Source organism: Eutrema salsugineum, unplaced genomic scaffold (assembly GCF_000478725.1).
Source record: "Eutrema salsugineum unplaced genomic scaffold, Eutsalg1_0 scaffold_3, whole genome shotgun sequence".
Lineage (NCBI taxonomy): Eukaryota > Viridiplantae > Streptophyta > Magnoliopsida > Brassicales > Brassicaceae > Eutrema > Eutrema salsugineum.
Window position 1 is genome coordinate 11,155,665 of NW_006256756.1, and position 27,788 is coordinate 11,183,452.

Genomic DNA, 27,788 nt, shown 5'->3' on the forward strand with positions numbered 1-27,788 from the left:
GGCTCTGTCTCAGCAGCTCTTGAGGACGACCCAGTCTGCGGTTTTGCAGTGTTCGAAGATGGCTTTGCCGTCTCCTTCCAAGCTCGCTTTGCTGAGCGAGACAGCACCAGAGACTCAATCTGCTTCCTTTTCACTTCCTCGAACTGTTCCTGAACCAATATTTCGGCCGGTGGAATCAGCCGCTGTATATGCTTCTTGAGCTTCTTGTTGCTCAATTCCAACTTCTGCGGTGGTTTCTGGAACTCCCTCCTGTTTTGATTCCTTTAGATCAACCTTATCAGCAACCGTAGGCTCTGTCGGGTTTGCTTGATCTTGGCCTTACTCTTGAATCTCAGGCACAGACCCGTCGAATGGTTTGACAGAAGACCCGCCACTTTCCTTGGCAGTCGCGAATGACTCGCAGTCGCTTCCGTCATCTCTGTGAGTCCCCACCTCTTCTACAACGATTGGAACCGTTGGACTTCCTTCATCAGCACTTGCCACATCCACAATATGAGGTTGCAAAGCATCACCTGTTGCATGTGACATCTTTGATTACGATCATTTCCCAATCAGTCTTGTCACCATTTTATGCGCCGATCTAGGTTGAAGTGACATGAATCGAATCAGAAAGATTCTCTGCAGCTAGGGTTTCACCTTGTTTCAATTTTGTGACCTTTCCTTTTCCTTTTTTTGCAAAATAGCAACTTCCTGTTTTTCCCTCTCTTTTTCTTTTTAATTTTCTTTCTTCCTTTCCATGGGCTTCTCTTGGACCAACATCTGATGAACATCATTTATTCGTGGCCCACTCTCTGGTTCACTGTGACAACATTTCAACTTTGGGACACGAGAATCATTAGTAGCATAACACATAGACCATGACAATCATTAGCACATTTAGTCCGAGAAATCTATGGGTAAACCATATTAGTAATCTTCCCAATAATCACTTATCAACTGGCTATTGAAAAACGTTTTCTTTTTAGATTATTACCTAGTTTCTTGGATGCCGCACGAACTGACTCAGCATGTAACTCCAATGCACACTCAGCTGTTCTTGATTCTTTGTGCTTTGCTAAGTTTGGTACCGAGTCTAGCTTTCACACCATCTTGTCTTTATCACGTCCTTAGTCAGTTTTCAACATTTATTCATCAAGAGAGAGAAGCTGGTACTTTATTACCATGTACCCTTTTTGATGAGGTACACGACAATCTGGCAGCTTCCTTTCTTTTTTTTTCTGCCTTGGGTTTTTTTCAGTTAGGCATTTTTCTTTGTGGGTCTGTCCTAATGATGCTGGTTGGTTCGTAAGTTAGTCTTATCACTTTAACTTCTCAAATACTGACTTATGACCAACCAAACCCAGCTCTCTCCGTGAAACCTGTTCTGATGTCCAGACACGAAGACAAGACAGATAACTCTTTTCCTCTGACAGGTAGCTCTTTTCCTCTGACACGTAACTCTCAAGACTGAATTGGAACCTTGCGTTCACCTTGAGTCAGTACCTGTATCAGTTATGCACATCTCACAAATCTTGTTAGATTCCACAAACACCAATTGCATTTCTTAAGGTGACAAAACAATTAAAGTCCAAAGGTTTTGTGAACAAATCAGCCAGTTGATATTCAGTGACAATATGGTTGATTCCTATCTGTTTTTCCTTCACTTACTCATGGATAAAGTGGTGCCTTATGTCAATGTGCTTTGTCCTTGAGTGTTTGTACCAGATTCTTTGAAATACTTATCGCACTTTTGTTGTCACAGTACACCAGCAGTGGTCCTGAATCCATTCCATAATCTGTCGACATCTGCTTCATCCATAAAAGTTGACTGCAACAGCTAACCATGGCAATGTACTCTGCTTCAGCTGTGGAGTTGGATATAGAATTTTTTTTCTTGCTGAGCCACGACACGAGGTTGTTCCCAAGAAAGAAACATCAACCACTAGTGCTCTTCAGATCATCAGCACTTTCTGCCCAGTTAGCATCACAGTATTCTACCAAGTTCTGGTTCGATACTTTGGAATACCAGATACCAAGATCATTGTACCCTTGACATACTTGATGATCCTTTTCACTGCCTCAAGGTGTGATTGCTTCGGTTTGGCTTGATACCTTGTGTTTGGGCAAATTTTAACCGGTTCGTGTGTGAATAGTCCTACGGAATGACGAGAAGAGATAGATCTTTATTATCAACGAATATTGAGTTACAAACAATCAATATCAAAAATCAAAGTAAGTTGGTATCGTCCGTTGCTTGGTAGTCGTCGTCGATTAGCGAGAGCGAAGGTACGAAGAGATCTGGTCTCGGTTCTCTGTTGCGGGAATAGAGTTTTTAGGGTTTTCTGCAGTATGTGTTTGTGTGTCCGTCTTTGCTCTAGAACTTCTCTATTTATAGGGTTATGTCAATCCTAATTCTTATTGAATTAGGTTTTATATGTCGGTCGGTCTTTCCATATTTCTCTTTGCATTGGGAGCTCATGTCGGTCGGTCTGTCGGTCGGTCGCTCCAACTCTTCTAGACTCTTCAGTTTATTCAAGAATATGGACCAACGACTTATAATAAACCACTGGTCGATGTTAAACCGACTGACAAAGACGGATAGTCGATGTTGAGACTCTCTTTCTAGTGACCGTTTGTCACTTCCATTCTTTTCAGGTACATGATCACAATGACCGTTCGTCATTCGTACTCTCTTAATAACGACACGATCACAATGACCATGCGTCACTCCTTTCCTCTCGCCAGTGACATGACTACAATGACCGGACAGTGAATTAATTTTACCCAACAATTTGCCCCCTACTCTTCAATTTCCAATTTAGAATTTGAAGAGTAACTTAATCCTTTGATCGCAGGTCGATGCGCGACAACATTTCACGTCTATCCGCATTTTGCTTGATTTCATCATATGTCGATTCTTCGGTCATTCATCACTTAGGATAAATGAGCAGATATAATTTTAAAATAAGTAAAGCTTCTTTGTCGCTTGAGACATGTTCCGTGTGGAGTGACAGGCATTACACTTCTCCGTTATTAATCAGTGTTACATGCTACTTGTACATGGGACAAACCTTTTAAGTGGACCTTGGAATGACAATTAAACTTCAGCCCACGTAATAGATGTTGGCGTTCTTGTTTTGCCCCCTTTTTGTGGGACCCAAATAAACTTATAAAACGTCATTGTATCTCCTTGGTTGCAGCAACAAGGCTATTGGGCAAATGAAAATATATAAGTTAGGCCAACCATGAGTGTTATTCCACTACATCGACCTAGGTTAAATAAAGAAGTCATCTTCTTTCATTTTCAGCGAGCAGACCTGCGCAGCTTAAGGTAATTTTTACCTCAGCTTTTTTTTTTTTTTACTTCCATTCTTAAATTCCCGAGCTCTCTGGCTCCTTTACTAAATCTGCAGTCATTTAATCTTGTCTGAGGTTCACTTTGTTTTTTCAAAGAGGCACCAGCATTTCAATCTTCTTGTAAAAATGGTTAGCTTGTAATTTTTATGTACTGTTTGCTCAATCTTCGTCATTTTCATGTCTGTAGCTTCAAGACTATGTTATTCCTCGGGTTATGTAGATTTTTTTTTTACATGTTGATAGTTGCTTCGCCGTTTTTAGCATTTGGTCAGCTATGTGCCTTTGTAACTTCAACTCACAAGTTACCATTGACTCTGGAGAAAATCAGTTCACTCATTGTCGATTATTTATTTTTGTAGCGAACTCTGCTGGTTCAACCGCGGAGCTCATTGTCGAACCTCCATAGGTGAGCTTATATAACTCTCGCCTCTTCTCATTTACGCTAAGCTGAATGGCGAGCGGTTCCGGTTTGTCAAATAGTTTAGTGTGCGTAGGTGACTTAGGCTCCGATTACGAATCTGTAACCAGTTCAGGAAGTGACCTTTTTAGTGACTCAGAGTAAGAATGAGACAGCCGGTGATTCTCCGGTTTATGTGTACGAGAAATCGCCAATAGATGGTAAATTCAGTTTTCGTCGCTGCTTGTCTGTTCCTAGCACCGTTGTTGCATCGTAGGATTGTGCAGGGTCAGAATTTCCGTTTCCCTTCCACATGGAAAAGCCGATCCCCATGCCAGGAGTCACATTCAAACGGAATAGGAAGCGTTCCTCTTGTCTGTCAACTCCATTTCGTGACTACCCAGCCTCAATCTTCAAAGATTCTGACATAGATGCATTCAAAGCAACCTATGATCTTCCCGAGTCTTTGTCACTTAGAGCTCCCTTGGATACTGAAAGAGCTCATAGTTCTATGTCAGATGAGATTGTAGTTTATGAGCAGTGCCGTGCGAAGGTTTATAGGAACTTAAGGCAAACTAAAAAAATGGGGCCTTTTTCATTAAAAAAAAAAGTTTTTAACCAAAAAAAAAATATAATATAATTTAAAATTATATATACTATTCAAAAATAAAACTTTAATCTAAAAAAACTAATTAAGTTATAATCTTTCTTCCTTCTTTTTCAATAAACTCTTTCACCAAACTCTCATAATCGAGGTCCCTAACTAGTTCTCTTTCTATAGATATGATAGCTAGGCCATTCAATCTTTCTTGTGATATAGTTGATCGCAAATAAGACTTTATCAACTTCAACTTTGAAAAACTTCTTTCAGCCGAGGCAACTGAAACTGGAATCGTCAGCAATATCTGATAAGCAATCCATGAGTTTGGATAACACTCTTCCATTTCTTTCAAATAATTCAACACTTGAACGGGTCTCTTGAAGTCTTTTGGCAAAGAGTCTTTTAGAATTGTTAGCTCAAAAAACAAATCATCCCCAATAATATCTGAATGATTCCCATGTTTTAAAGAGGCTTCAAGATTGGTACATGATGCCATCAAACTATCATCACTTGCTGACTTCAATTTCTCCAAATCAAATAGGAAACCAAATGTCTGTTCATACTTCTGAAATTGCTGAAATCTTGTCTCAAGAGAAAATAGAGCTTGATCCATGACCTGGAGGAAATAAGAAATTCTAAAGCTCTCTTCAGGAGATAAATTCATAGTTTCGTCAACTGTCTCTGATTCCTCGTGATCATTCACATCTTCATTCTCTTCTTCACCGGGATCTTCATCCTCTTCTATGTCAATATTCTCATCTTCTCTATTAACATTCTCCGCATCTTGTTTATTCTCATCTCCCATTAGATCATCAAACTCATCATCAATTCTCACAGATTCAGTAGGGTTTCCAGTTGAAGGTTTTATAAGAAACTTGTGAATGGAACCTTGCACTGATCTCAAATATGCTTCGTCTTTATGTTTTTTTTGCCTCTTTTTTGCTCCACTTGGATACGTTCTTGGAGGCATCTTTTCTAAAATCAATGATGAAAATAAACAATATAACAAATCAAATTCTCATAGAAAAATATATAGAACAAATATTTGAAACAAAAGAATAAAAAAGGTGAAGTAAAGATGTCTCTGAAATTTTGAAGAAGTTTAAAACACCCTAATCTTGCGGTTTAAACCTAGCTTGATTTACAAGCACTTAACGGCTTTTAATAAGAATAAAACTCATTAAATATTCATTTATTGTCTAAAATTTGTTTTATTAAAATTAAATAAACTTCTCTCAAGTTGGCTCTGCGAAATTAAAAAAAAAAATCAGATTTGCAGAATTTTCTGGGTTTGCAGAAAAAATGATTTTTCGCCAACTTTCAGCTCTCGTAAAAAACGGAGCTTACCTCGGATTTATGATCTGCAAACTGCTATGGATTTCTTGCAGCGAGATCTTTTCAGAGGTATGAAGATCAGCACTTAGCACGATCTGAGTTGCTGGTAAACGACTCAGCAAAACCCTCACTCAGACTAATTTTAAACTGATACTGCAGAGGTTTTTATAGAGTTTCACTGCGTTAACTCTTTGTGTCTCTCAGAAGAAGGTGGCTAGCCTTTATATAGGGAGGGGGCCGAAATCTTTAAGTCTAGGGTGAAAAAAAAATGACCAAATTACCATTACTCATATTTAGGGTTTTTTTTTCTTCTCTTGGGCTTTAAGGTTTTGATCTTATTTTAAAATATCATAAGCAAATCTTAATCAATTTCCTAAACTTGTTGGGAGAACGTAATCTTAATTAATTTCCTAAATCTATTCTTTTCTTTTTTTATCTATTCCATAATTAATTAACAAAAATAAGAAAACAAACCTTAAAACATTTAACCACCTTATTTGAAAATGAGGGCCCTAAAAAATTTACATATATTGGGGGCTCGAGGCGACGGCCTTTTTCACTATATAGTAAGCACGCCTCTGTTTATGAGGCCTATTTTGCTATAGGTTTTGGTGGGATAGTCCCTCCTGTTATTGCAAGCGTTGCAAGATTCTTCAACATCTCTCCTGGTCAGTTTATTCCCACCGCATGGAGAGTTCTAACTGCCATTTAGGTTCTAGGAGAGTTTTCCAATGTTGCTATAAGGGTGGAAGAAGTTCTTTCTGCCTATTTCTTTAATGCTCATTTCGTGGACTCTAGCAGATGTATGATCTGCACTCGATCCATGCCATTCTCCCCTTTAGTTTATGACTATAGTAGGAGTATGATAAGGAGCTTGCCTTATGAGAAGAAATGGCAGGAAAGGTTTCTGTTTATGAAAGTGGGTCATAATCCCAACTTTCCAGTCGATTGGTTCTTTAGAGGTAGATGCACTATCCCCTTTGAGCTCTATTATCACTTACGTCACTGACATCACATGCTTGCTTTCTTGTCCTCTGCAGAGTTTAACCACCCAGCTTTGGAGGAAGGAAAAGAACAAGTCTTGAGACTAACGGGACGTTCTAGACTAGAACGTTCAGTGCGTTTCTTAGTCAGTCCTGTCGCTTTAGCGAGTAGCTCTCTTTGGGGTTAGAAAAACAATTTATGTCCACAAATTTATCCTTCTATACTATTCATTGACGTTTTCTTTATTTTTTTTGTAGGTAGCACAATGTCGATTTTCGAAGTATCAACTGGCGAAGGTGCTCTTGCTGCATTCCGTTTTGCTAGTGAGGAGGATGAAGAGTGTCAAGTGATCAGGTCCGGTGAGGATGCACCTAACACTGGAGCACCGTCACAGCGTTCCGCAGCTGTTGTTGACGACCTTCCCCCGTCCAGGTCTGTGAGAAAGAAGGTCTCTGTTTCCTCGTCAAACACTGACTTACTCGCTATTTCTGACCACTCAGACGCACTTACTAGCCTCAACAAGAAGACTTTTCCTCGAGATACGAAAGGTTTTAGTAAGCTTGGGTTTGCTACTGTTCTTGACGAAGCACAAGCACACTCGCTAAAGGTTACTCCCCTTTTGTTTTCCACTTGACAAATAGCTTCCCATTGTTGTAGGTTGTTCTTTTGACGCTTTCTTTTAACACTATGTTTTTTTTAATGAGTAGGTTATGTCAGCTTGTCATTTCGCAAAGGTTGAGCTCGCTGCTTTGCACCAGGAGAACAAAAGTCTTCACGATGCTCTCAACAAGACCAAGGTGGAGCTCGCTTCGGACAAGGAACGTCATAGTACCGCCATGAAGGCGAGAGACGATGAGCTCGCTTCTTTAAAAGCTAATTTTGAGAAGCAACTAGCTGCCATGACCGTTACTACTCAGGAGCTGCGACAAGAGGTGCATCGCCATGAGAAGAAAGTGCGCATGGCCGCAAGCGCAGGTGCTATAGTGAAGCGGTGGGAGATGGTTCAGGATTTCAAGAGAGGTAAAGCTCCTGACTGGGATGTTAAGAATGCAGAGGTAGAGTATCGAGAGGTCGCCATCAGGTCAGCCCAAATTGAAGGGAAGACACATCCGATCTTTCCCAACACACTCACAGACTTCGACGTCGATGGTCTTGCCCCCGAGTAACCCTGATTGTACTCAGACGCACCTCTTGAGGAGTTACTACTTTAATCTCTCACTTTAGACTTTCTCTTGAATTTCTCTTTGGAACTATTTTGCTCTTGGCCTTTATTTTGTTACTTAGATGGGACGCGTCAATCTTTTTCTAAGCATGAGCTGCTCTTGGGTGATGTAACATTTGTTAACATCCTTGCTTATTGGTCCGGTTAATGACATTACCTCGGTCTATGACCTCTGTTTCCATTATCTTGGATAACTATGTCTCATGCACGTTTTGTTGTGCTGTTGTGCTGTTTGCATATTGTGGGATCATGCCCTGCATTCGGTGGTGTATGCCACTCTCCGAGTTGGTGATTGTGTTACCTTATTTTTAATAATGGTGTTCCGTTATGTTAAATGTTATGTTAACGGTGACCTGTATGCACGTTACACCAACGACTACAGCGTTGGTCATCACTTGTCGCGAGGGCTTCCCTCTTAGTTGCTCGTTATTATCATTTCAAAGAATTCTTTGAATTCCTTTGATTTCAAGCGACAATAGTCACCTTGGTTTTACGTGATGATGCCCCTTGAATCGCGATAGGGTAACAACATTATTTTTGATGAGGATTCGCCTCTTTTGAAGGTGATGATGACAATGTCATTCATCTTTGTTGGTGAGGAACAACCTTTTTCGAAGGTGACAACGTCACTCCTCTTTTTTGTGTGATGAATCGCCTCTTGCACCCTCTATGGGTTGTTATCAATGTTTTTTCGAAGAATACATCTTTCCTTTCATGACCTTGGTCAGTTCGTATGCGTGCAGTGACGCTTTTAAATAGTTAAGTGGGTGACAATCGTCAATCTGTCAAGGCAGTGCCTTCCAGTCGATCTGAGTATCGTCTGTCACTCGTCGTAAATTGAATCGTCGATCACTTTCTTTTATGTGCCATCGTGAATGACGAACATAAATTCTAGGACAATACTCTTTTCTTTGAAATCTTCTTTATCATAGTCTATATCCATAGATTCGAAATAAAATATCCTAAGTCAAAGGCGATGACGTCTCATGGATCGTAAAAAAAAAGCAACTAACGATGAAAAGCCAAAAACATAAAAATAAAATAAAAGTGAAACAGACCAACCTAGAAATAGTAGGTTTTGAGATGTAGAGCGTTCCAGCTATTCGGTTGATCCTTGCCTTCTCTATCCTGTAGCTTGTATGCTCCTGATCCTCGCACCTCCGTTATCTTATACAGACCTTCCCAAGTGGGTCTTAATTTCCCAGCGCCATGTTCCATTGTATTTTGGAATGTGCGTCTAAGGACCCATTCGCCCACTTGGAAAGTTCTTGTTCGTACCTTCTTGTTGTAGCTCCTTGCAATGTCTTGTTGATAACACCAGTTTCGAATTTTAGCGGCTTCTCTTTTCTCATCCAGCAAATCAAGGTCGAGATTCATCAGTTCCTCGTTCTCTTGGTATTGGAGGTGTTCCGTACGCGTTGTTTTGACGCTGATTTCGGATGGTACTACTGCTTCCATTCTGTACACCAATGAAAACGGTGTTTCTCCTGTTGCTGATTTACATGTTGTTCGGTAAGCCCACAATACGCCCGAGAGTTCTTCTACCCATTTGCCTTTGGCGCTTTCAAGTCGCTTTTTCAACATCTGTATAATGGTTTTATTCGATGACTCTGCCTGTCCGTTTGACTGGGGGTGTCTAGGGGTTGCAAAACTGAGCTTGATCCTCTAAGTGACACAAAACGGCTTGAAGTTATTACTTGTAAACTGAGGGCCATTGTCAGTGACAATCTCATGAGGTACTCCGAACTTGCATATGATGTTTCTCCATATGAAACTTCGGACTTCCTTATCAGTAATTTGACTGAGCGCTTCTGCTTCTATCCATTTCGAAAAATAGTCGGTCACTACAAGCAAAAAGACCTTTTGAGCAGGTGCAGTTGGTAGTTTTCCTACTATGTCCATCCCCCATTTCATGAATGGCCACGGCGAGCAGATTGTTTTTAGATTTTCTGGAGGTAGTTTAGAAACTTGTGCGTGTCTCTGACATTTGTCACAGTGACGAGCAAATTGTGTTGCATCACCAGACATAGTTGGCCAATAGTACCCAGCTCTCATTGTTCTTAATACGAGGCTACGTCCTCCTGAGTGAGATCCACACTCACCCTCATGTAGCTCCATCAAAGCTTGTTTTGCTTCTCCTGAAGTAAGGCATCGCAGGTAAGGACCAGAGAATGATCTACGGTACAACCGATCCTCCGCGAGGCAATATCTGGCTGCTTGAAGCTTGATTTTTCTGCATTCGTTTCGATCGGTAGGCAGTTGGTCGTCTCGCAGATAGTTGAAAATAGGTGTCATCCAATTCGGAGCATTGTCAACTGAAGCTACCTCTGTAGCTGGAAGGTCGGTTTCTGTGGCTGGCCATTGTAATATCAGCAGTGGAATGTTGATAGACACTTCGGTTTTGAGAGCTGAAGCGAGATTAGCCAAAGCATCGGCGTGACTGTATTCTTCCCTTGGGATCTGTGATATTTTGTAATCATCGAACTTTTGCAGCAATTTTTTCGCCACATCAAGATAACGCGTCATTCTTGAGTCTCGCGCTTGATAATCTCCCTGGGTTTGGTTAACTATAAGTTGTGAATCACTGAAGATCTCAAGACTACGAGCTCCAAGATCATGGCCCAATGTCATTCCCGCTATTAATGCCACATACTCTGCTTCGTTGTTCGTCACTGGAAAATTACATCTTATCGCCCTTGAGGATATTTCGCCGACTGGAGATGTAAGAACCATACCCAGTCAAGACCCCCGCACGTTGCTGGAACCATTGACATACAGTTTCCATGTCCCTTTTTGGAGCTTCTTTAGTCAAAATTTTGACTTCTTCGTCTACTTTAGGGACGATGTTCGGGGTAAACTCTGCTACAAAATCGGCAAGTACTTGAGACTTTATAGCTTTTGTCGGTCTGTATATGATATCATATTCTCCAAGTTTGATCGCCCACTTTGCTAATCTTCCTGAAATTTCCGGTTTGTGTAAAACTGTTTTTATGGGCGCTGAGCTAATCTTCCTGAAATTTCAAGCTTCCTCACATCTCTCATCCCACACAAAATCTTTTGGTTTTCTTAGAGCTGTGAAAAAAGCATGAGATCTGTCCGAAAGTCTTGAGATGAACCTGCTTAGAGCAGCCATTCTTCCAGTTAGCTTTTGTACCTCTTTCACGTTTTTTGGCGATGGGATACACTGAATTGCCCTGATCTGGTCCGGATTAGCTTCGATCCCTCGGTATGTGACGATGTATCCCAGAAATTTTCCAGAACTTACGCCAAATGAACATTTTGTAGGGTTCAACTTCATGTCGTATTTGCGTAATGTGGCAAACGCTTGTTGAAGATGCATGATGTGATCCTCTGCTAATAAAGATTTTACGAGCATGTCGTCAATGTAAACCTCCATGGTAAGACCTATTTGGTCAGCGAACATCATGTTTACCAATCTCTGGTACGTCGAACCGGCATTTTTCAAACCAAATGGCATTACTTTGTAACAATATATGCCACGTGAAGTCATGAACGACGTCTTTTCTTGGTCAGTCGGGTGCATCAAAATTTGATTGTAGCCGCTGAAAGCGTCCATAAAGCTCATTAATTGATGACCTGCCGTTGCATCCACCAATTTGTCGATGTGAGGTAGCGGGAAGTGATCTTTTGGACAAGCCTTATTAGGGTCAGTGAAGTCGATGCAAACTCTCTACTTTCCATTCTTTTTGCGAACGACCACCACATTCCTCATGGATGAACCCCGCCTCCAGTAGGTTACGAACTTCGTTATTGATAATCAGATCACGTTCAGGAGCAAACTTCCGTCATTTCTGCCTTACTGGTTGGAATTCGGGATCTACTTGTAGTCTATGCATGATGACTTCAGGATCAATTCCAGGCATGTCGGCATGTGACCATGCAAAACAGTCAACATTAGACCTCAAGAAGTCGATAAGTTTACGTCGTACGTCTGTTGGTAGTTTCGAACCAACACTCACTTTCTTATTAGGGTCATTTTCCATTAGTTGAACCTCGTCAAGTTGCTCAACATCTGGCTCTTCACTATGAGGTACTGACGATGAACTCTGCAAGTTGTACGTCTGTTGAACCTTTCCCTTCAAAGCCGTCTGATAGCATGAGCGTGAGTTTTCTTGTTCTCCTTTAATTTCCCTTACTCCCCATAGAGTGGCAAATTTTATTGTTTGATGCAGAGTGGATGGTACTGCTTCCATATCCTGAATCCATGGACATCCCATAATTGCATTGTAAGCGGAAGCACAATCCAAAACCAAAAACTTTGTCTGTTTGTTGATTCCTTCAGCATACACAGGTAATATGACTTCTCCTACAGTCTGCGTTAGCTAGGTTTGTAAACCACTGGAGAGCTGGTCCCGTAAGACTGGAACCAAATCCCTTGCACATAGTAGCTTCACGAAGTTCTTTCGCAACTACTGTGGTAAACATTCACTGCTTATATTGTGCTATGTGATTATCCGGATCCGTTGTTCCGTCGTACATCTTCATTGAGGGAAGTGTGAATTTCCTTGGCATCTCTGTCAATGCGATCGCATCCGTAAACGGAGTATCTGCATAAGAGTTAGGAGTGCTTTTCATGATTGGAGGAGCCACACCGGGAAGTCGTGCGATTAAAAGCTCCATAGCTTCTAAACACTTTGAAAAGTCACTTGTAGCAGTTTCCATTGGAGTCGTTCCTGGATTTCTATTATGTTGTGTTGGTCCGTAATCAGTAACTGTGAGAGGATCGTCCAACGGTAACATAGGAGGAACCTGTGTACGAAATCTGGCACGGGCGTCGGCTGCAGTGCTTCCATCACCATCCAAAGAAGCGTTCACTTCCTTTAAGGAAGCGTTTTCCGCTTCGAGTTGTGCAAGTCGTTCTTCAGTCTGTTTTATCTGGGCGGTGAGTGCATCCAATTGAGCAGCATGAATGCTAGGGGTGGTGTTTCCGTCGTTTTCTCCGTCTGTCATATCTCACGTAGTTAAAACTTCCCCTCCTTCTAGCGCCAAACTTTTTGGGCAAATTTTAACCGGTTTGTGTGTGAATAGTCCTACGGAATGACGAGAAGAGATAGATCTTTATTATCAACGAATATTGAGTTACAAGCAATCAATATCGAAATCAAAGTAAGTTGGTATCGTCCGTCGCTCGGTAGTCGTCGTCGATTGGCGAGAACGAAGGTACAAAGAGATCTGGTCGTTCGGTTCTCTGTTGCGGGAATAGAGTTTTTAGGGTTTTCTGCAGTATGTGTTTGTGTGTTCGTCCTTGCTCTAGGACTTCTATATTTATAGGGTTATGTCAATCCTAATTCTTATTGAATTAGGTTTTATATGTCGGTCGGTCTTTCCATATTTTCCTTTGAATTGGGAGCTCATGTCGGTCGGTCGGTCGGTTGGTCGGTCGGTCGCTCCAACTCTTCTAGACTCTTCGGTTTATTCAAGAATATAGACCAACGACTTATAATAAACCACTGGTCGATGTTAAACCGATTGACAATTACGGATAGTCGATGTTGAGACTCTCTTTCTAGTGACCGTTTGTCACTTCCATTCTTTTCAGGTACATGATCACAATGACCGTTCGTCATTCGTACTCTCTTAATAACGACACGATCACAATGACCATGCGTCTCTCCTTTCCTCTCGCCAGTGACATGACTGTAATGACATGACAGTGAATTAATTTTACCCAACACCTTGCACAGATTCCAACACTCAAGCATAGATGTGGCCTACTCGCCGTGAGATACAAGAGACTCCCGATCATTCCTCTGTACAGAGTTGGATCAACTTTGACTCCTTCTTCATCTCATGAGAGTTTGGTAGTAGTACTAATGGGTGTCTTAGCCTCCTTGCATTGATCCAGCTTGAATCTTTTCAAGAGATTCCTAGCGTAGGTCTTCTGAAATAAAGACACCCTCCTCTGACTGAATAATCTGAAATCCCAAGAAGTACTTCAGTTCACCGACCATACTCATCTTAAACTCACGAGTCATACTTGCAACAAAGGCATTAACAATTTCTTGTGAAATACTCCCAAAGATTATGTCATCCACATAAATCTGGACGATCATTATCTTCTCTTCCTGCTCCAGGGTGAACAGTGTTTTGTCCACACTTCCCCTCATGTACTATTCTTGTACTATAAAGCTAGTCAGCCATTCATACCAAGCACGAGGTGCCTGCTTCAGTCCATACAATGCCTTCTTGAGCTTGTAGACATGACTCGGGTTGACAGTATCTTCAAACCCCTTCGGCTGTTCAACGTACACTTCCTTCTGGATGAGACCATTCTGAAATGCACTCTTGACATCCATCTGATACACCTTGAAGTTGAGTATGCACGCCATCCCCAAAAATAGTCTGATTGACTCAAGACGTGCACAGGAAAGAATGTTTCTCTAAAGTCTACTCCTTATACCTTTGAGTAACTCTGAGCCACCAGTCGTGCTTTATTCCGAACAACAGCTCCATTCTCATCAATCTTGTTCTTGAAGATCTATTTGGTTCCTACCACGTTTCAGTCCATTGGTCATGACACCAGTTCCCATACATCATTAGAGACGAATTGTTCCAGCTCCTGCTCAATGGCTATAATTCAGAACTTATCTTCAAGTGTCTGTTTGTGATTTTTTTGTTCGATCATAGACACAAAGCATGCGTACCACACCATTTCAGAATAATTCCCAACCATCTTTCTTGAAGTCGAGCTGGATGCCACGAGTCTTCTTCTCTTCATTCACCTCACCGATCACATCTGAGGTCAAATGATTCCGATAGACTTGCCTGATTTCACCCTGATGTACCCTCTGAGTCACGTCAGCTGGGGCTGATTCTTGTGGTTCTGATTACTCAGTCTGTTGCACATGTTTTTCCTCATCTCTCTATGAGTCACTTCCAACACATGCTTTTTCCCACTCTATATGTGCGTAATCGTCGAAGACCACATTGACCAACTCCACCAAAACCCTGGTCCTCGTGTTGAACAACCGAAATGCTGAGCTATGTCCTGAATACCCAAGAAACATCCCTTCATCACTCTGTGAGTCAAACTTTCCAAGATGATCCTTGTCGTTCAAGATATAGCACCTGCAACCAAAGACATGAAAGTAACTTACATTAGGTGTCTTCCCTTTCCACAATTCATAAGGAGTTTTGGAAGTCTCCATTCTGATGTACACCCAGTTGATGATGTAACAGGCGGTGCTTATTGTTTCAGCCCAGAACTTCTTTGGGACCTTGTTTCCATGTATCATTGCCCGTGCCATTTCCTGCAATGTCCAATTCTTCCTCTCCACCACTCCATTCTGAGGTGTTCTTGGTGCTGCGAACTGGTGAGCTATTCCATGACTTTCCTAGCAGCTTATGAACTTGTTTTAGAATTCCCGTCCATGATCCCTCCATACCCGTTTAATAGACCCTCTTTCATTCAGCAGTTGAAGTGCCCAAATTTGGAAACTGTCAGCTGTATTAGACTTTTCTCAAAGAAACCTGATCCATGTGAACCTCGTGAAGTCATCCACTAGCACAAAGACGTACCGTTTGCCTCCCAGGCTTTCAGTCTGCATGGGATCCATCAAATCCATGTGAACTAAGTCAAGCGCTGACTTAGACTATATGTCAGGAACCCGTTTGTGTTGGATCTTGACTTGCTTCCCTTGAGTACAAGCTTCACACACAAATGCGTCTCCTCCCTTGACCTTTGGAATTCCTCTGATGATCTCCTTTGAGACTAGATCATTAAGGTTCATGATGTTCATGTATCCAAGTCGTTGATACCACAACTGTAAATCATCACGAGCACTGAAATAGCTCATCACCAACCCTGGCTTGTTTCACATGTAACAATTGTTTCCTGATCTAAATCCTGTGAGGATGATTTGACCATCATTATTTACTGCTCTACAGTCCTTGTTAGTGAAAATCACGGTGAGTCCTTCGTCACATAGTTGACTTATGCTGATGAGATTCGCTTTCAGGCCTTGTACAAAATAGACATTGACTAACTCAGGCTGATTCTCGTCTCTTGTCTTGTCCTTCCCTTGAATAGCTCCAATGCTCCCATCACCAAACGTCAATCTTCCTCCCATGATCTTCTTGATGTTCTAGAAGTAGTCTTGATTCCCTGTCATGTGACGTGAGCACCCACTGTCTAAGTACCAAGGATATGAACCATCTTCGTCACTTTCTACAAATGCCATGTTGCATTTGAAACCATACCACATCATGGACATTGGATCAGCTCTCTTTGGTGTCCTGACAATGAAGTCCAGTGGCTTCACAGCTTGGTTCTCTGCTGGCTTCTTGCGACCATACTTCAGATCTTCCTTCTTTACCCATACCTCGTTCTTGAATCCATTCGAGCTGAATTTCCCTTGTTTTCTCAGCTGCTTTATCCTGTTCCACCGGCTGTATCAGTACACCTTAATATGTCCTACCTTGCTGCAGTAGTAGGACTCTTTACCCTTTGGAGTTCTCAAACTAGCACCCTGAACTTCTGGATTGACATATCCATATAACACAAACTTGATTTCATCTGAGTCTTTCTGCTTTCATCTTGTGTAATCCAATCCTTGCCTCACATTTGTTTGACGCCCCTAACTCAGAATTTTGTCAAGTTGCTTAGTCCCGGCAAACATCTGTATCTGCTTCTTCAGTTGGTCCAGTTCAGATTCCATATTTTCTGATATCTTTTATTCGTCTTCAAATGCTGCCTCAAGTCCTCGGCTTTGTTCGCCAATGCCAGCTTTTCTATTATTAGACCAACAATCTCTTGACTCAGTTTCTGTGCTGCCTCAGATCCTTGTTCAGCTTGTCAACCAACATAGTTAGCCTCTGGTTTTCCTTCTTCAATTCAGTGTTTTCCTTGCTGATACTTATCAGGGCTTCCCGTACCTCTTTCTAGCTGTTCACGAGATCATCCTCCCTCTCTTCTTCTGATTTCGAATCAGACTCTTCATGTCCTTCCACAAATTCAGAAATCCTAACAAAGGTGACGAAGTTGTTGACCTCTTCTGCTGAGTCATCATCACTTTCGTCGTCAGATTCTTCTTCAACCAGCATAGATTTCTCTTTTCTCCGATTCTGGTCATTGACACATTCAAGTTGAGTGTGTCCATAACCCTTGCATCCGAAACACTGAATCTTTCGATGCTTGATAGTTGGACAGTCATTCTTGAAATGTCCATACCCCTTGCTATCATGGCACTGCACATCACTCTTCTTGTATGACTTATCTCCTTCAAAAATTTTCTTGAACGAGGTGACTTTCTTGTGAGATCTTCTAGCTTTTTTAGAGCACGATCAAATCTCCTGACAAGAAGACTTATAGGATCGTCTTCCTCAAACTCAGCCGTACGGTTCTCACACTTCAGTGCTTAACTTCTAGGTTACTTCATGTTGTTCAGTTCCATCTCATGAGCTTGCAACATACCAACCAGTTCACCGAAAGGCATACTTTCTGTGTTGCTTGACACACTAAGTGCAGACTTGTATCCCATGAATCTTGGTGACAAGCATTTCAGAAACTTTTTCACCAATTTTTTGTCTTTGTGTGTCTTTCTTAAGACCCCTGCTTCTTGTGCCAAGGCACTAAGCTTTGAGCTAAAGTCAGCAATTGACTCATGTTCTTCCATCTTTAGATTTTTGAACCTTCATACCAGCATGTCTTTTCTTGAGCTTTGGACCTTCTTGGTTCCTTCAAAGTGCATCTAAAGTATGTCCCACGCCTAGCAGTCTCAACTCCCTGAATCAGCTTGAAGGTCTTCCTTGAAATGTTGGTGTGTATAGTGGTCAAGGGTCTAGAGTTGTACTTCGTCCTTTTTTACTCCTCTTCAGTTCAGCTTTCCTCTGGCCTTGGATGAAAGAGTCCAGCTGCACCAGCTACCATTGGTTCTTCCCACTTCTCTAGAACTGCCTTCCATGCTAGCGGATCAATCCTTTTGATCATAGATCTGATCCTAGCTTTCCAAAGCCCGTAGTTCCCGGAGTCCATCTGGAAGATGCATCCAGATGCTCCATATATCTGTTATATTTGAATGCTAGGCAATACCACTACTATATACCCGTCTTTGTATGGTGTGATAGATCAAATTGCTCTGCATAACTCCAATTCTAAAGATAGGGATGATGTGCCTCTCCATTATTGGTACTAATTGTTTTTCTCGATGATAATCTCAAGTTTATAATGGAGTGACTTATAGTTGTGATTGGAAAATGCAGATTGGATTTAGCGCGCCACAAAACCACCATCACCGTTTATTTTTTTTTATGTTAGAATCTCCCTACGTGTTTGATGGCCTCCCATGTCCAAATCCCAGTTGGATCCTGCTTCCATTTATAACAGAATTATGGTGCCTATCGAATTGTCTACCGTTGATGCGGTGGCAGATTATGCGCATTTGATTTAGAAAATATTCTTACTAACATCATAGACATTTTTTTTTTGTTGTCCTTGCCATTTTTATAGTTGTTGTGATAGATATTAGGTCGCTTTGAGATTTGTCTAAACATGAAAACAGAACATATCTTTCCAAGTTATTGCATTTCAGTTCAAAAACAAATTGAAATTTTCTTTCTCTAAGGTATATGTGTTCAAATCTTTAGTTATTCAATTTCCAAGATGTTGTGTACATATGCATATATATAATCCATGATTTATGCTGATTCCAAATTTATTTCCCATATTTCCTTTTAAAAAAAAGGTATATTATTTTATTAATTTTCATAATGGAAATGAAAAGTATAGCATAATCGCCTCAGAATGAATAGGATCCTAATGGAAAAGATCTGACGTTTTTTGAATGAATCTAGTTTAGGAGAAATATTTTGGGTTGAGACTGTAGCTATTACATGATCCGCTCAGAATTTAATCTCTAGAGCTACTCGGCAAGAGAGTACAGATATGCAATTCAAGTATGTAGGGGTTGAACCATAGATACTTGAAATTCGCACAATAAACTATATAGACTTGAGTTATGCTAAGTAAAAACAATGAAATTAATAGAAGCAATGTAATAAAAAAGGGTTGTGAAATCAATGAGAAATGATAGGTTTAGGGTGTTTCTCAGGAAATCAGAGAATGCAGATAAATTAATCAATCATGATTCAGATTAAGCGCGGTTCTTGAACTCAAATCACTGAATTAGAATTAATCAATTTTCGTTGTGAAATTGTCTAAATCTAAATCTCAGAATTCCAAATTTCTTTACAAATCCTAAAGACTAAACAAGCTTTAAGTGCAGGTTCGATTTGTTCACAAAATAACTAAACCAAAATTTATTTGCAGATAGTTATTTTGCTTATCCTAGGTTCTATCAGATTATCAACTACACTTTCTTGTCAAATTAATTAACCTGAGATCTAAGTTCCAGGTGATCAATCCAGATTTAACTTTAAGAACCAGATCTAGCAAAGGATGAAAAAGAGAAAAATGCACAAGAAATAACTATGAGGAACAAGATTTTGATGGATATGGTGATGCAATTATCAAGTGAAAGGGAACGTATACAAGAACATGTACTTTTGGCTATGTGCCTAATTGTTTTCTTTATACAAGCAAAGGGACACACAAGCCAACCATCAATGTTTTTTTGCAGCTACATTCTTTGGCGAAGGAAAATGAAAAACTAAGAGTGAATCAATGCTTAACGGGAAACAAGTACCAAGAAATGGACCTTATGCTGGGGAAAAGAGCCGCCTTTTCACGCAGATGGTCCTGAATCGAGGCATTTTCTGAAATTCTGCAGGCAGCTATTCAATTTTTTGCTTTGGAATGGACGAAGCAAAATGTAGATGATTATGGGATGTGAAAACCAGAGCATATCTTGTACTAATCTTATCAGGTATTTGAACAGGTGGATGAGAGAACAAGTGAAGTACCAGAAACAGAAAAGAGTAGCATGAACACGGAGATAAGAAGAGCAAGCAACTTGAGATGGATACCAGTTTTGGCTGCAGCTTTTGTGATGTTTCTTTCATTCTTGTTGTGGCTGTTGTGAACGAAAAGTATAGTTCAATTTGAAAATATGTTTGTCTCTCTCTTGGCAATAGCATTAGCCATTTGTATATTGTGTTGTATATACTCATTATCGCTTGTATTCATTTCAAGCAATGTATCTCCACTGTTGGTTTATTTCCCTCTACAGAAACAAATCCGCCACTAATGAAGTTTTCCTAAAATTGAGTGATCTCAAGCTGGAGTAGTAACGCACAATGCGTAATCAAATAGTATTTGACTAAACTTGGTAGTACCTTCAAACAAAAGATTTGTTTCCGTTTAAATTTCTTCTAAAAAAGAAGAAGACAATCCATTTCTCTTATCATCATCATTTACACAGTCAAATAAATAAGGAAAATATTTTGATGTTCCAAATTAGAAATGGAGAAAACGTCTCTCAAGCTTGTCTTCTTGTTCTCCCTCACAATCATATTATTTTGTATGCTTCTTCTATTTATGATGACTTCTTCTTTACTATATAGTCTTTGGTATGGTCTTTTTTTGATGTTTTTGTGGTGTGTTTTTGCAAAGGTTCATCTTTGGGTGATGTGAGAGAGATGGTGAATTGCCTCGGTGGTAACTGCTTGCCGCAAGTAGCATCTACAATGGACATTTATGAGACCAATGCGTCTTGCCATAGAGACAAGGACTGCATCCAGTACTGTCCTAAGGGCTGCAAGATTGTTAACTGTAATTTTTGAATCTGTTTCTGTGAGTGTTAAGAAATTTGAAACCACCATAATTTCTACTTATAAGACAGAGAGAAACAAGAGATTTCAAATAGATATAGACAATTGTTTAAATCAATTTACTATTTTCCTTGAATGAAATTATCTCTGCACTACTCAAAACAGTTGGGATTATTATATACAAATAAGTACTGAAGGCCTCAAACATGTTCTTGTGGCCTCAAATGTCATCCTTTTGGGAGGTAAATTTCAAATCATCACTTAGGTCAACCAAATTATTAACATTATCCCCTTTGGCCGATTGCCACATGGGGTCAATCTTTCCAAAAATTTGGTTTTTTAAAACCAATTTAAAAAAAATCATTGATTTTTTTCTGCCTAAACTCGATTTTTTTTGGCCTAATAAATTGTTGATTTATAATTTTTTTTTTTTAAAAATTGTTGATTTATAATCGAGCCCAATAGTAAACCCTCAATTTCTTTGAGAATAAAGAGTGGATGATTATTCTTATTTATAAAGCAAATTTTCCTTCCTATGTTTTTGACTTCATCGATGTGGAACAAAGTTTCATACAATTTTTTTTAAAAAAAATTGGGTTTTTTTTGCTGCCCCTAAAAATGTTGTTAGATGGGCTGTCCTAAAGTCCATGAAGCATGAACTTTAGCCCAGACCCAGCTCTGGAGAGAGTCACTGAGATTTTTACCATCTCAAAAACCTTAAAATGCATTTAGAGGCAAAACTTCTTTGGAATCTTTACCTCAAGAGCTTTAGAAATCGGGATGTTACAGTTTTGATCTCTATCAATTTTGGGAAAACTTTTACTAGAAACGTAGCTTCTTAGATTCTAGAGCAAAAACCATCAAGACGTTGAAGCTCTTCGTCTTTGGAGCTAAGATCAACCACCTCATTTTGAAGTCCTATGTATGTACGCCGTCTAGAATATGGCTAAGTCTCTGTTGGCTGCAGAACGCTCCTCCATCCTCTTTAGCAACATCATCTTGAACTGCTTTGAGTGCTAACAATTTGTTTCTCATGAGTCATGACCGTAACATTCTCCTCTAGCTCATTTATAAGTTTTGTGATAGACTCCGAGTCCAAATGACTTTTATGTGAAGGAAGAAGAGAATTAAGAGTATAGGAGCCGGGAGAGAACAGAAGGTGGTTGAAAGTGGCTTAAGTGTCGAACAAGGGGTTTACGTAAGAATGACGATTTAATACACTAATTATTCTCAATACTATGTGGTTTAATTTCAAGAATACTTATGAGTGTATATTTAAGGCTACATTCCCATTTTAGGGTTCCTTATCTAATGAAACAAATTATCCAGAACACTCTAACCCCACTCTCTTCATATTGTTTTCTTCCATCTACAAATCTTCTTATTTGTTTGGCTTGATCTAAAATTTTGCTTTTCCTCATCTTTTCTTTTGACAAAAAAAACTCACGTTGTTTCTTTCTTTTAGAACCAATAGTTTGTTTTTTTTCTATTATATAGTTAAACAATTTTTTTTGTCATGCACTATATTGTTCAAATAGTTTGATGATTAATTTATGAAAGTAGATATAAGCGTATTATATAATACATGACATAATTTTCATAGCTAGGTTTATACATGTTGTAGATATATATGCATATACATAACATTATTGTTTATATATTATGCGAAAAACAAAGAGATATGAAGCAAACCTAGCTTCTGAAAACCCTAGAAAACTACACAATAGAAAAAAAGATTTGACTTACTTTTCCTATTTTGTTTTGACAAAAAAAAAACTCGTATTGCTTAATCTGTATTTTACGAACAATAGCTTGTTTTTGCTTCCCGCCCAACAAATGTTTTGTTTCAATTTATATTTCAATATATATCTCTCTCTCTCTCTCTCTCTCTTGTAATTATTATTAATTACCAAGTGGTTGATCAATACTTTTAAATCTGCTCCAATTTGAAGCTTTAGAATTGTCATATTGGATCATCGAACCTTGAATCTTCATTCGCTATTCTAGGATTTTTCTCTGTGATTGTATGAGCTTTAACTCGTTTTTAATGTAAATCTCTTGAATTGTTATAAACTGATTTCCTGGAAAAAGAGAGATCTCAAATTGGACTAACTTTTTTTATATATTTTTGGTTAACGTTAGACTAATTAATATGTAATCAAATAGTATCCGACTCAACTTGGTAAAACCTTCCATAAAAATATTTGTTAACTTCCTTCTATATAAAGAAGACAATTCTACTACTCTTCAACACTTAGCACAGTCAAAATAAGCAAGAAATATCTCGAGATTTACAATTAGCAATAGAGAAAACGTCTCTCAAGGTTGTCTTCTTGTTCTCCCTCACAGTCATAGCATTTGGTAAGCTTCTTCTTTGTTATATAATTTGTTTTGGTTTGGTTTTGTATTGAAGTTTCTGGTGTTGTATATGTGAAGGTTTGTTTTCGGGTGATGCAAGAGAGATGACGGAGGAAGAAGTGAGTTGCATCGGCGGCAAATGTCTCAAAGGAAAGAAGAACTGTAACTGCTTGCCGCCGGTTACATTAATGGAGTCCACTGACGTTTGCGAACATGACAATGACTGCAAGAAGTACTGTCCTCCAGAATGCAAGTCTAAAAAAAGAACTTGTGTCTGTGCCTGTAATGGTGGACACTGTTTCTGCCAGTGTTAGAGAGTTTTAGAAAGCACTATAATTTATACTTATAGACAGAGAGAAACAAACAGTAGACAATTACAAATCAATTTATTACTCCCCTTTGATAACATGTCCCTGCACCCGCGCAATACATTTGGAATTTGATCCACTTTAAGTACTAAAAGGCCCTGAGACAGGTCCAATCATGATCAAACAATGTGTTCAAGTTCCAAAACGTTTCTCAGATTTTCAGCAGCTTGCTATGTTTCTTTCAGTGCTAGCAAGAGCTTCCAAGAAAGCTCCGTCTCTGCAGAGTTTTTGCACACTCTTGTTAAGAATTTTCTAAGAGTGAGGATCACTCGCAGAGGGCTCTCGAGATGGACAACGTGACCACCTTCTGGGATTTCAGCCATCCCAATGATGTTGTTTTCGCTCTTCTTGCTTTTACTCATCTCGTGGTACATTCTAGTAGCAATCTCCTTGAATTTGACATCTTTCTCTCCGAAGACTAGTAACCTCACTCTCTTCATATTCTTCTCTTCCGTCTACAAATCTTTTTATTTGTTTGGCTTGATCTAACATTTTGCTTTTCCTCATCTATTCTTTTGACAAAAACTCATGTTGTTTCTTTCTTTTAGAACCAATAGCTTGTTTTTTTTTCTATTACATAGTTAAACAATTTTTTTTGTCATGCGCTATTATTGTTCAAATATTTTGATGATTCGTCACATTTTACTTAACAAAAACTTTATTTTCGTAATACTATTGAATAATTAATGAAAGTAGATATAAGCGTATTATATAATACATGACATAATTTTCATAGCTAGGTTTATACATGTTGTAGATATATATATATATATATATATATATATATGCATATACATAACATTATTGATTATATATTATGCGAGAGTCAAAGAGAAAGAGATATGAAGCAAACCTTGTTTCTGAAAACGCTAAAAAACTATACAATAGAAAAAAAAATATTTGACTTACTTTTCCTATTTTGGACAAAAAAAAAACTTGTATTGCTTAATCTGTATTTTACCAATAATAGCTTGTTTTTGCTTCCCGCCCAACAAATGTTTTGTTTCAATTTATATTTTAATATCTCTCTCTCTCTCTGTCTCTCTCTTTATTATTATTAATTACCAAGTGGTTGATCAATGCTTTTAAATCCGATCCAATTTGAAGCTTTAGAACTGTCATATTGGATCATCGAGCCTTGAATCTTCATTCGCTATCTTTTGAATTCGCATCTAGGATTTTTCTTTGTGATTGTATGAGCTTTAACTCGTCTTTACTGTAAATCTCTTGAATTGTTATAAACTGATTTCCTGAAAAAAGAGAGATCTCAAGTTGGACTAACTTATTTTTATATTTTTGTTCAACATTGGACTAATTAATCTATATATTTATTTGTGTAGTGATTTGCCTATGTGTCGCGTTCACAGCGAGTTTAACAGCCTTTCGCATACGTGTCAGCTCTAGAATAAGTTTCGGCTGTAAAAAGATCGTTTAGCCCTATTTTGCAATTACATGTCATTTTTTATTGGTTCTTATGTGATGATGTGCAAAAAAAAAACTTAAAAACTACCGGTCTAAATTATTATGATTTACTGTTTAATTTCATAGTCAATCAAACCGTTATTAAAATTATATATAACCAAAATTATAATTTTTTTTAACAAAAACATTTTTTTAATAAAAAATAGAAATTATACCTCTTAGTGTTTACTATTTTTTATGTTTCTGAAATTTAGAAAAAATCTAACAAAAATGTTTAAAGAAACAAAAAAGGAACTATTTAAAAAGGAAGTTAACAAAAAAATTAATATAAAAAAGTGAAATTAAAAAAAAAACTCTAACAAAAAGTTAGAAAAAGAAAATATATCTATCTAACTAATGGAGTGACTGTATTTGTGATAGTTAAACACACATAAAACAGTTATAAAAATCGAATAAGTTCATACGGTACTTCAAAACAATTACGTCTAAAATACATAGAACAGTGATGAACACAATGAGAAGAGCAAGCAACTTGAGATTGATAGCAGTTTTGGCCACAGCTTTTGTGCTGTTTCTTTCATTCTTTGCTATGGCTGTTGTTAAAGAAAAATATAGTTCAATTTGAAGATATGTTTATCTCTCTTGGCAATAGCATTAGCCATTTGTATATTGTATTTTAAATACTCATTATGGCTTGTATTCATTTCAAGCAATGTATCTCCACTGTTGGTTTATTTCCCTCTATAGAAACAAATCCCCCACTAATGAAGTTTTCCTAAAATTGAGAAATCTCAAGCTAGAGTAGTAACGCACAATGCATGCATAATCAAATAGTATCTGACTAAACTTGGTAATACTTTCAAACAAAAGATTTGTTTCAGTTTAAATTTCCTCTATAAAAGAAGAAGACAATCCATTTCTCTTATCATCATCACTTACACAATCAAATAAATAAGAAAAAGATTTTGAGGTTCCAAATTAGAAATGGAGAAAACCTCTCTCAAGCTTGTCTTCTTGTTTCCCTCACAATCATTTTATTTTGTATGCTTCTTCTATGATGACTTCTTCTTTACTATACTTTTTGCTATGGTATTTTTTTTGATGTTTTTGTGGTGTGTTTTTGCAAAGGTTCATCTTTGGGTGATGTGAGAGAGATGGTGATTTGCCTCGGTGGTAACTGCTTGCCGCAAGTAGCACCTACAATGGACACTTATGAGACCAATACATCTTGCGGTAGAGACAACGACTGCATCCAGTACTGTCCTAAGGGCTGCAAGATTGTTAACTGTAATTTTGGAACCTGTTTCTGTGAGTGTTAAGAAATTGGAAATCACCACAATATCTACTTATAATACAGAGAGGAACAAGAGATTTCAAATAGATATAGAAAATTGTTTAAATCAATTTACTATTCTCCTTGAAAAGAATATGTCTGCACCACTCAAAACAGTTGGGATTACTATATACAATTAAGTACTGAAGGCCTGAAACATGTTCCAGAACATATTTTCTTGTGGCCTCAGATGTCATCCTTTTGGGAGGTAAATTTCAAATCATCACTTAGATCAACCAAATTACTAACATTATCCCCCTAGGCCGATTGCCACACGGGGTCAATCTTTCCAAAAAATTGGGTTTCTTAGCCGTATGCAATACCCATGTATCAGAAAGAATTTTAATTCCTCCCTATGGCCATGTTATGGCTTTAGCTGACAGCACGCTTCTCATATTCGGTGGGAAAAACAGTAAGAATATCTATGTTTTCCCCTTTGTAAGAACAAATCCCTAATCTACCCAGCTAGGGTTTATTATACGGTTGTCCCACCGTAAATATTCTTACCGTTTGTCCCACAAATATGAGAAGCATGCTGTCCTAAAATCGATTTCTTTAGGTTTTTTGCCTAAAACCGATTAAAAAAAAATCATTGATTTTTTTCTGCATAAAATCGATTTGTTCAGGCCTAAAACACTATTTTTTAAAAAAAAAATTGTTGATTTATAATTGAGCCCAATAGTAAGCCCATAATTTCTTTGAGAATAAAGAGTGGATGATGATTCTTATTTATAAACAATTTTTCTTTCTTATTGATGTGGGACAAAGTTTCATACAAACTTTAAAAAAAAAAAAAATTGGGTTTTTTTCGCTGCCCCTAAAAATGTTGTTATATGGGCTGTCCTAAAGCACATGAAGCATAGACTTTAGCCCTGGGCCAGCTCTGGAGAGAGTCACTGAGATTTTTATCATCTCAAAAACCTTAAAATGCGATTAGAGGCAAAGCATCTTTGGAATCTTTACCTCAGGAGATTTAGAAATCGGGATGTTACAGTTTTGATCTTTATCAATTTTGGGAAGACTTTTACTATGATCGTAGCTCCTTAGATTCTAGAGCAAAAACCATCAAGACGTTGAAGCTCTTCGTCGTTGGAGCTAAGATCAACCACCTCATTTTGAAGTCCTATGTATCTACGCCGTCTAGAATATGGCTAAGTCTTGGTTGGCTGCAGAACGCTCCTCCATCCTCTTTAGCAACATAATCTTGAACTGCTTTGAGTGCGAACAATTTGTTTCTCATGAGTCATGACCGGAACATTCTCCTCTAGCTCACTTATAAGTTTTGTGATAGACTCCGAGTCCAAATGACTTTTATGTGAAGGAAGAAGAGAATTAAGAGTATAGGAGTCGGGAGAGAACAGAAGGTGGTTGAAAGTGGCTTAAGTGTCGAACAAAGGTTTTACGTAAGAATGACGATTTAATACACTAATTATTTTCAATACTATGTGGTTTAATTTCAAGAATACTTATGAGTGTATATTTAAGGCTACATTCCCATTTTAGAGTTCCTTATCTAATGAAACAAATTATCCAGAACACTCTAACCACACTCTCTTCATATTCTTCTCTTCCGTCTACAAATCTTCTTATTTGTTTGGCTTGATCTAACATTTTGCTTTTCCTCATCTTTTCTTTTGACAAAAAAAACTCATGTTGTTTCTTTCTTTTAGAGCCAATAGCTTGTTTTTTTTTTTCAATTATATAGTTAAACAATTTTTTTTTGTCATGCACTATATTGTTCAAAT

At 38.5% G+C, this 27,788-nt stretch overlaps 1 protein-coding gene and 2 pseudogenes across 1 annotated transcript; 2 read left to right on the plus strand and 1 right to left on the minus strand.

Annotated features, from left to right (window-relative positions):
* Positions 1-4,492: 4,492 nt before the first annotated feature.
* Positions 4,493-4,947, minus strand: LOC112085407 (annotated as a pseudogene).
* Positions 4,948-20,254: 15,307 nt separating this feature from the next.
* On the plus strand, positions 20,255-20,574 carry LOC18014400 (putative defensin-like protein 263). The gene is made up of 2 exons (XM_006397167.1): positions 20,255-20,312; positions 20,405-20,574. Exons 1-2 carry the CDS (start codon positions 20,255-20,257, stop codon positions 20,572-20,574), a joined length of 228 nt encoding a protein of 75 aa, XP_006397230.1.
* Positions 20,575-25,694: 5,120 nt separating this feature from the next.
* LOC18014372 lies at positions 25,695-26,029 on the plus strand (annotated as a pseudogene).
* The last annotated feature ends 1,759 nt before the right edge of the window (positions 26,030-27,788 follow it).

Excerpts from the sequence above, each read along its gene's own strand:
- LOC18014400 (XM_006397167.1), top strand. The coding sequence starts at position 20,255 with ATGGAGAAAACGTCTCTCAAGCTTGTCTTCTTGTTCTCCCTCACAATC. Across the intron at positions 20,313-20,404 it reads CCTCACAATCATATTATTTT|GTTCATCTTTGGGTGATGTG; the intron begins GTATGCTTCTTC and ends GTTTTTGCAAAG.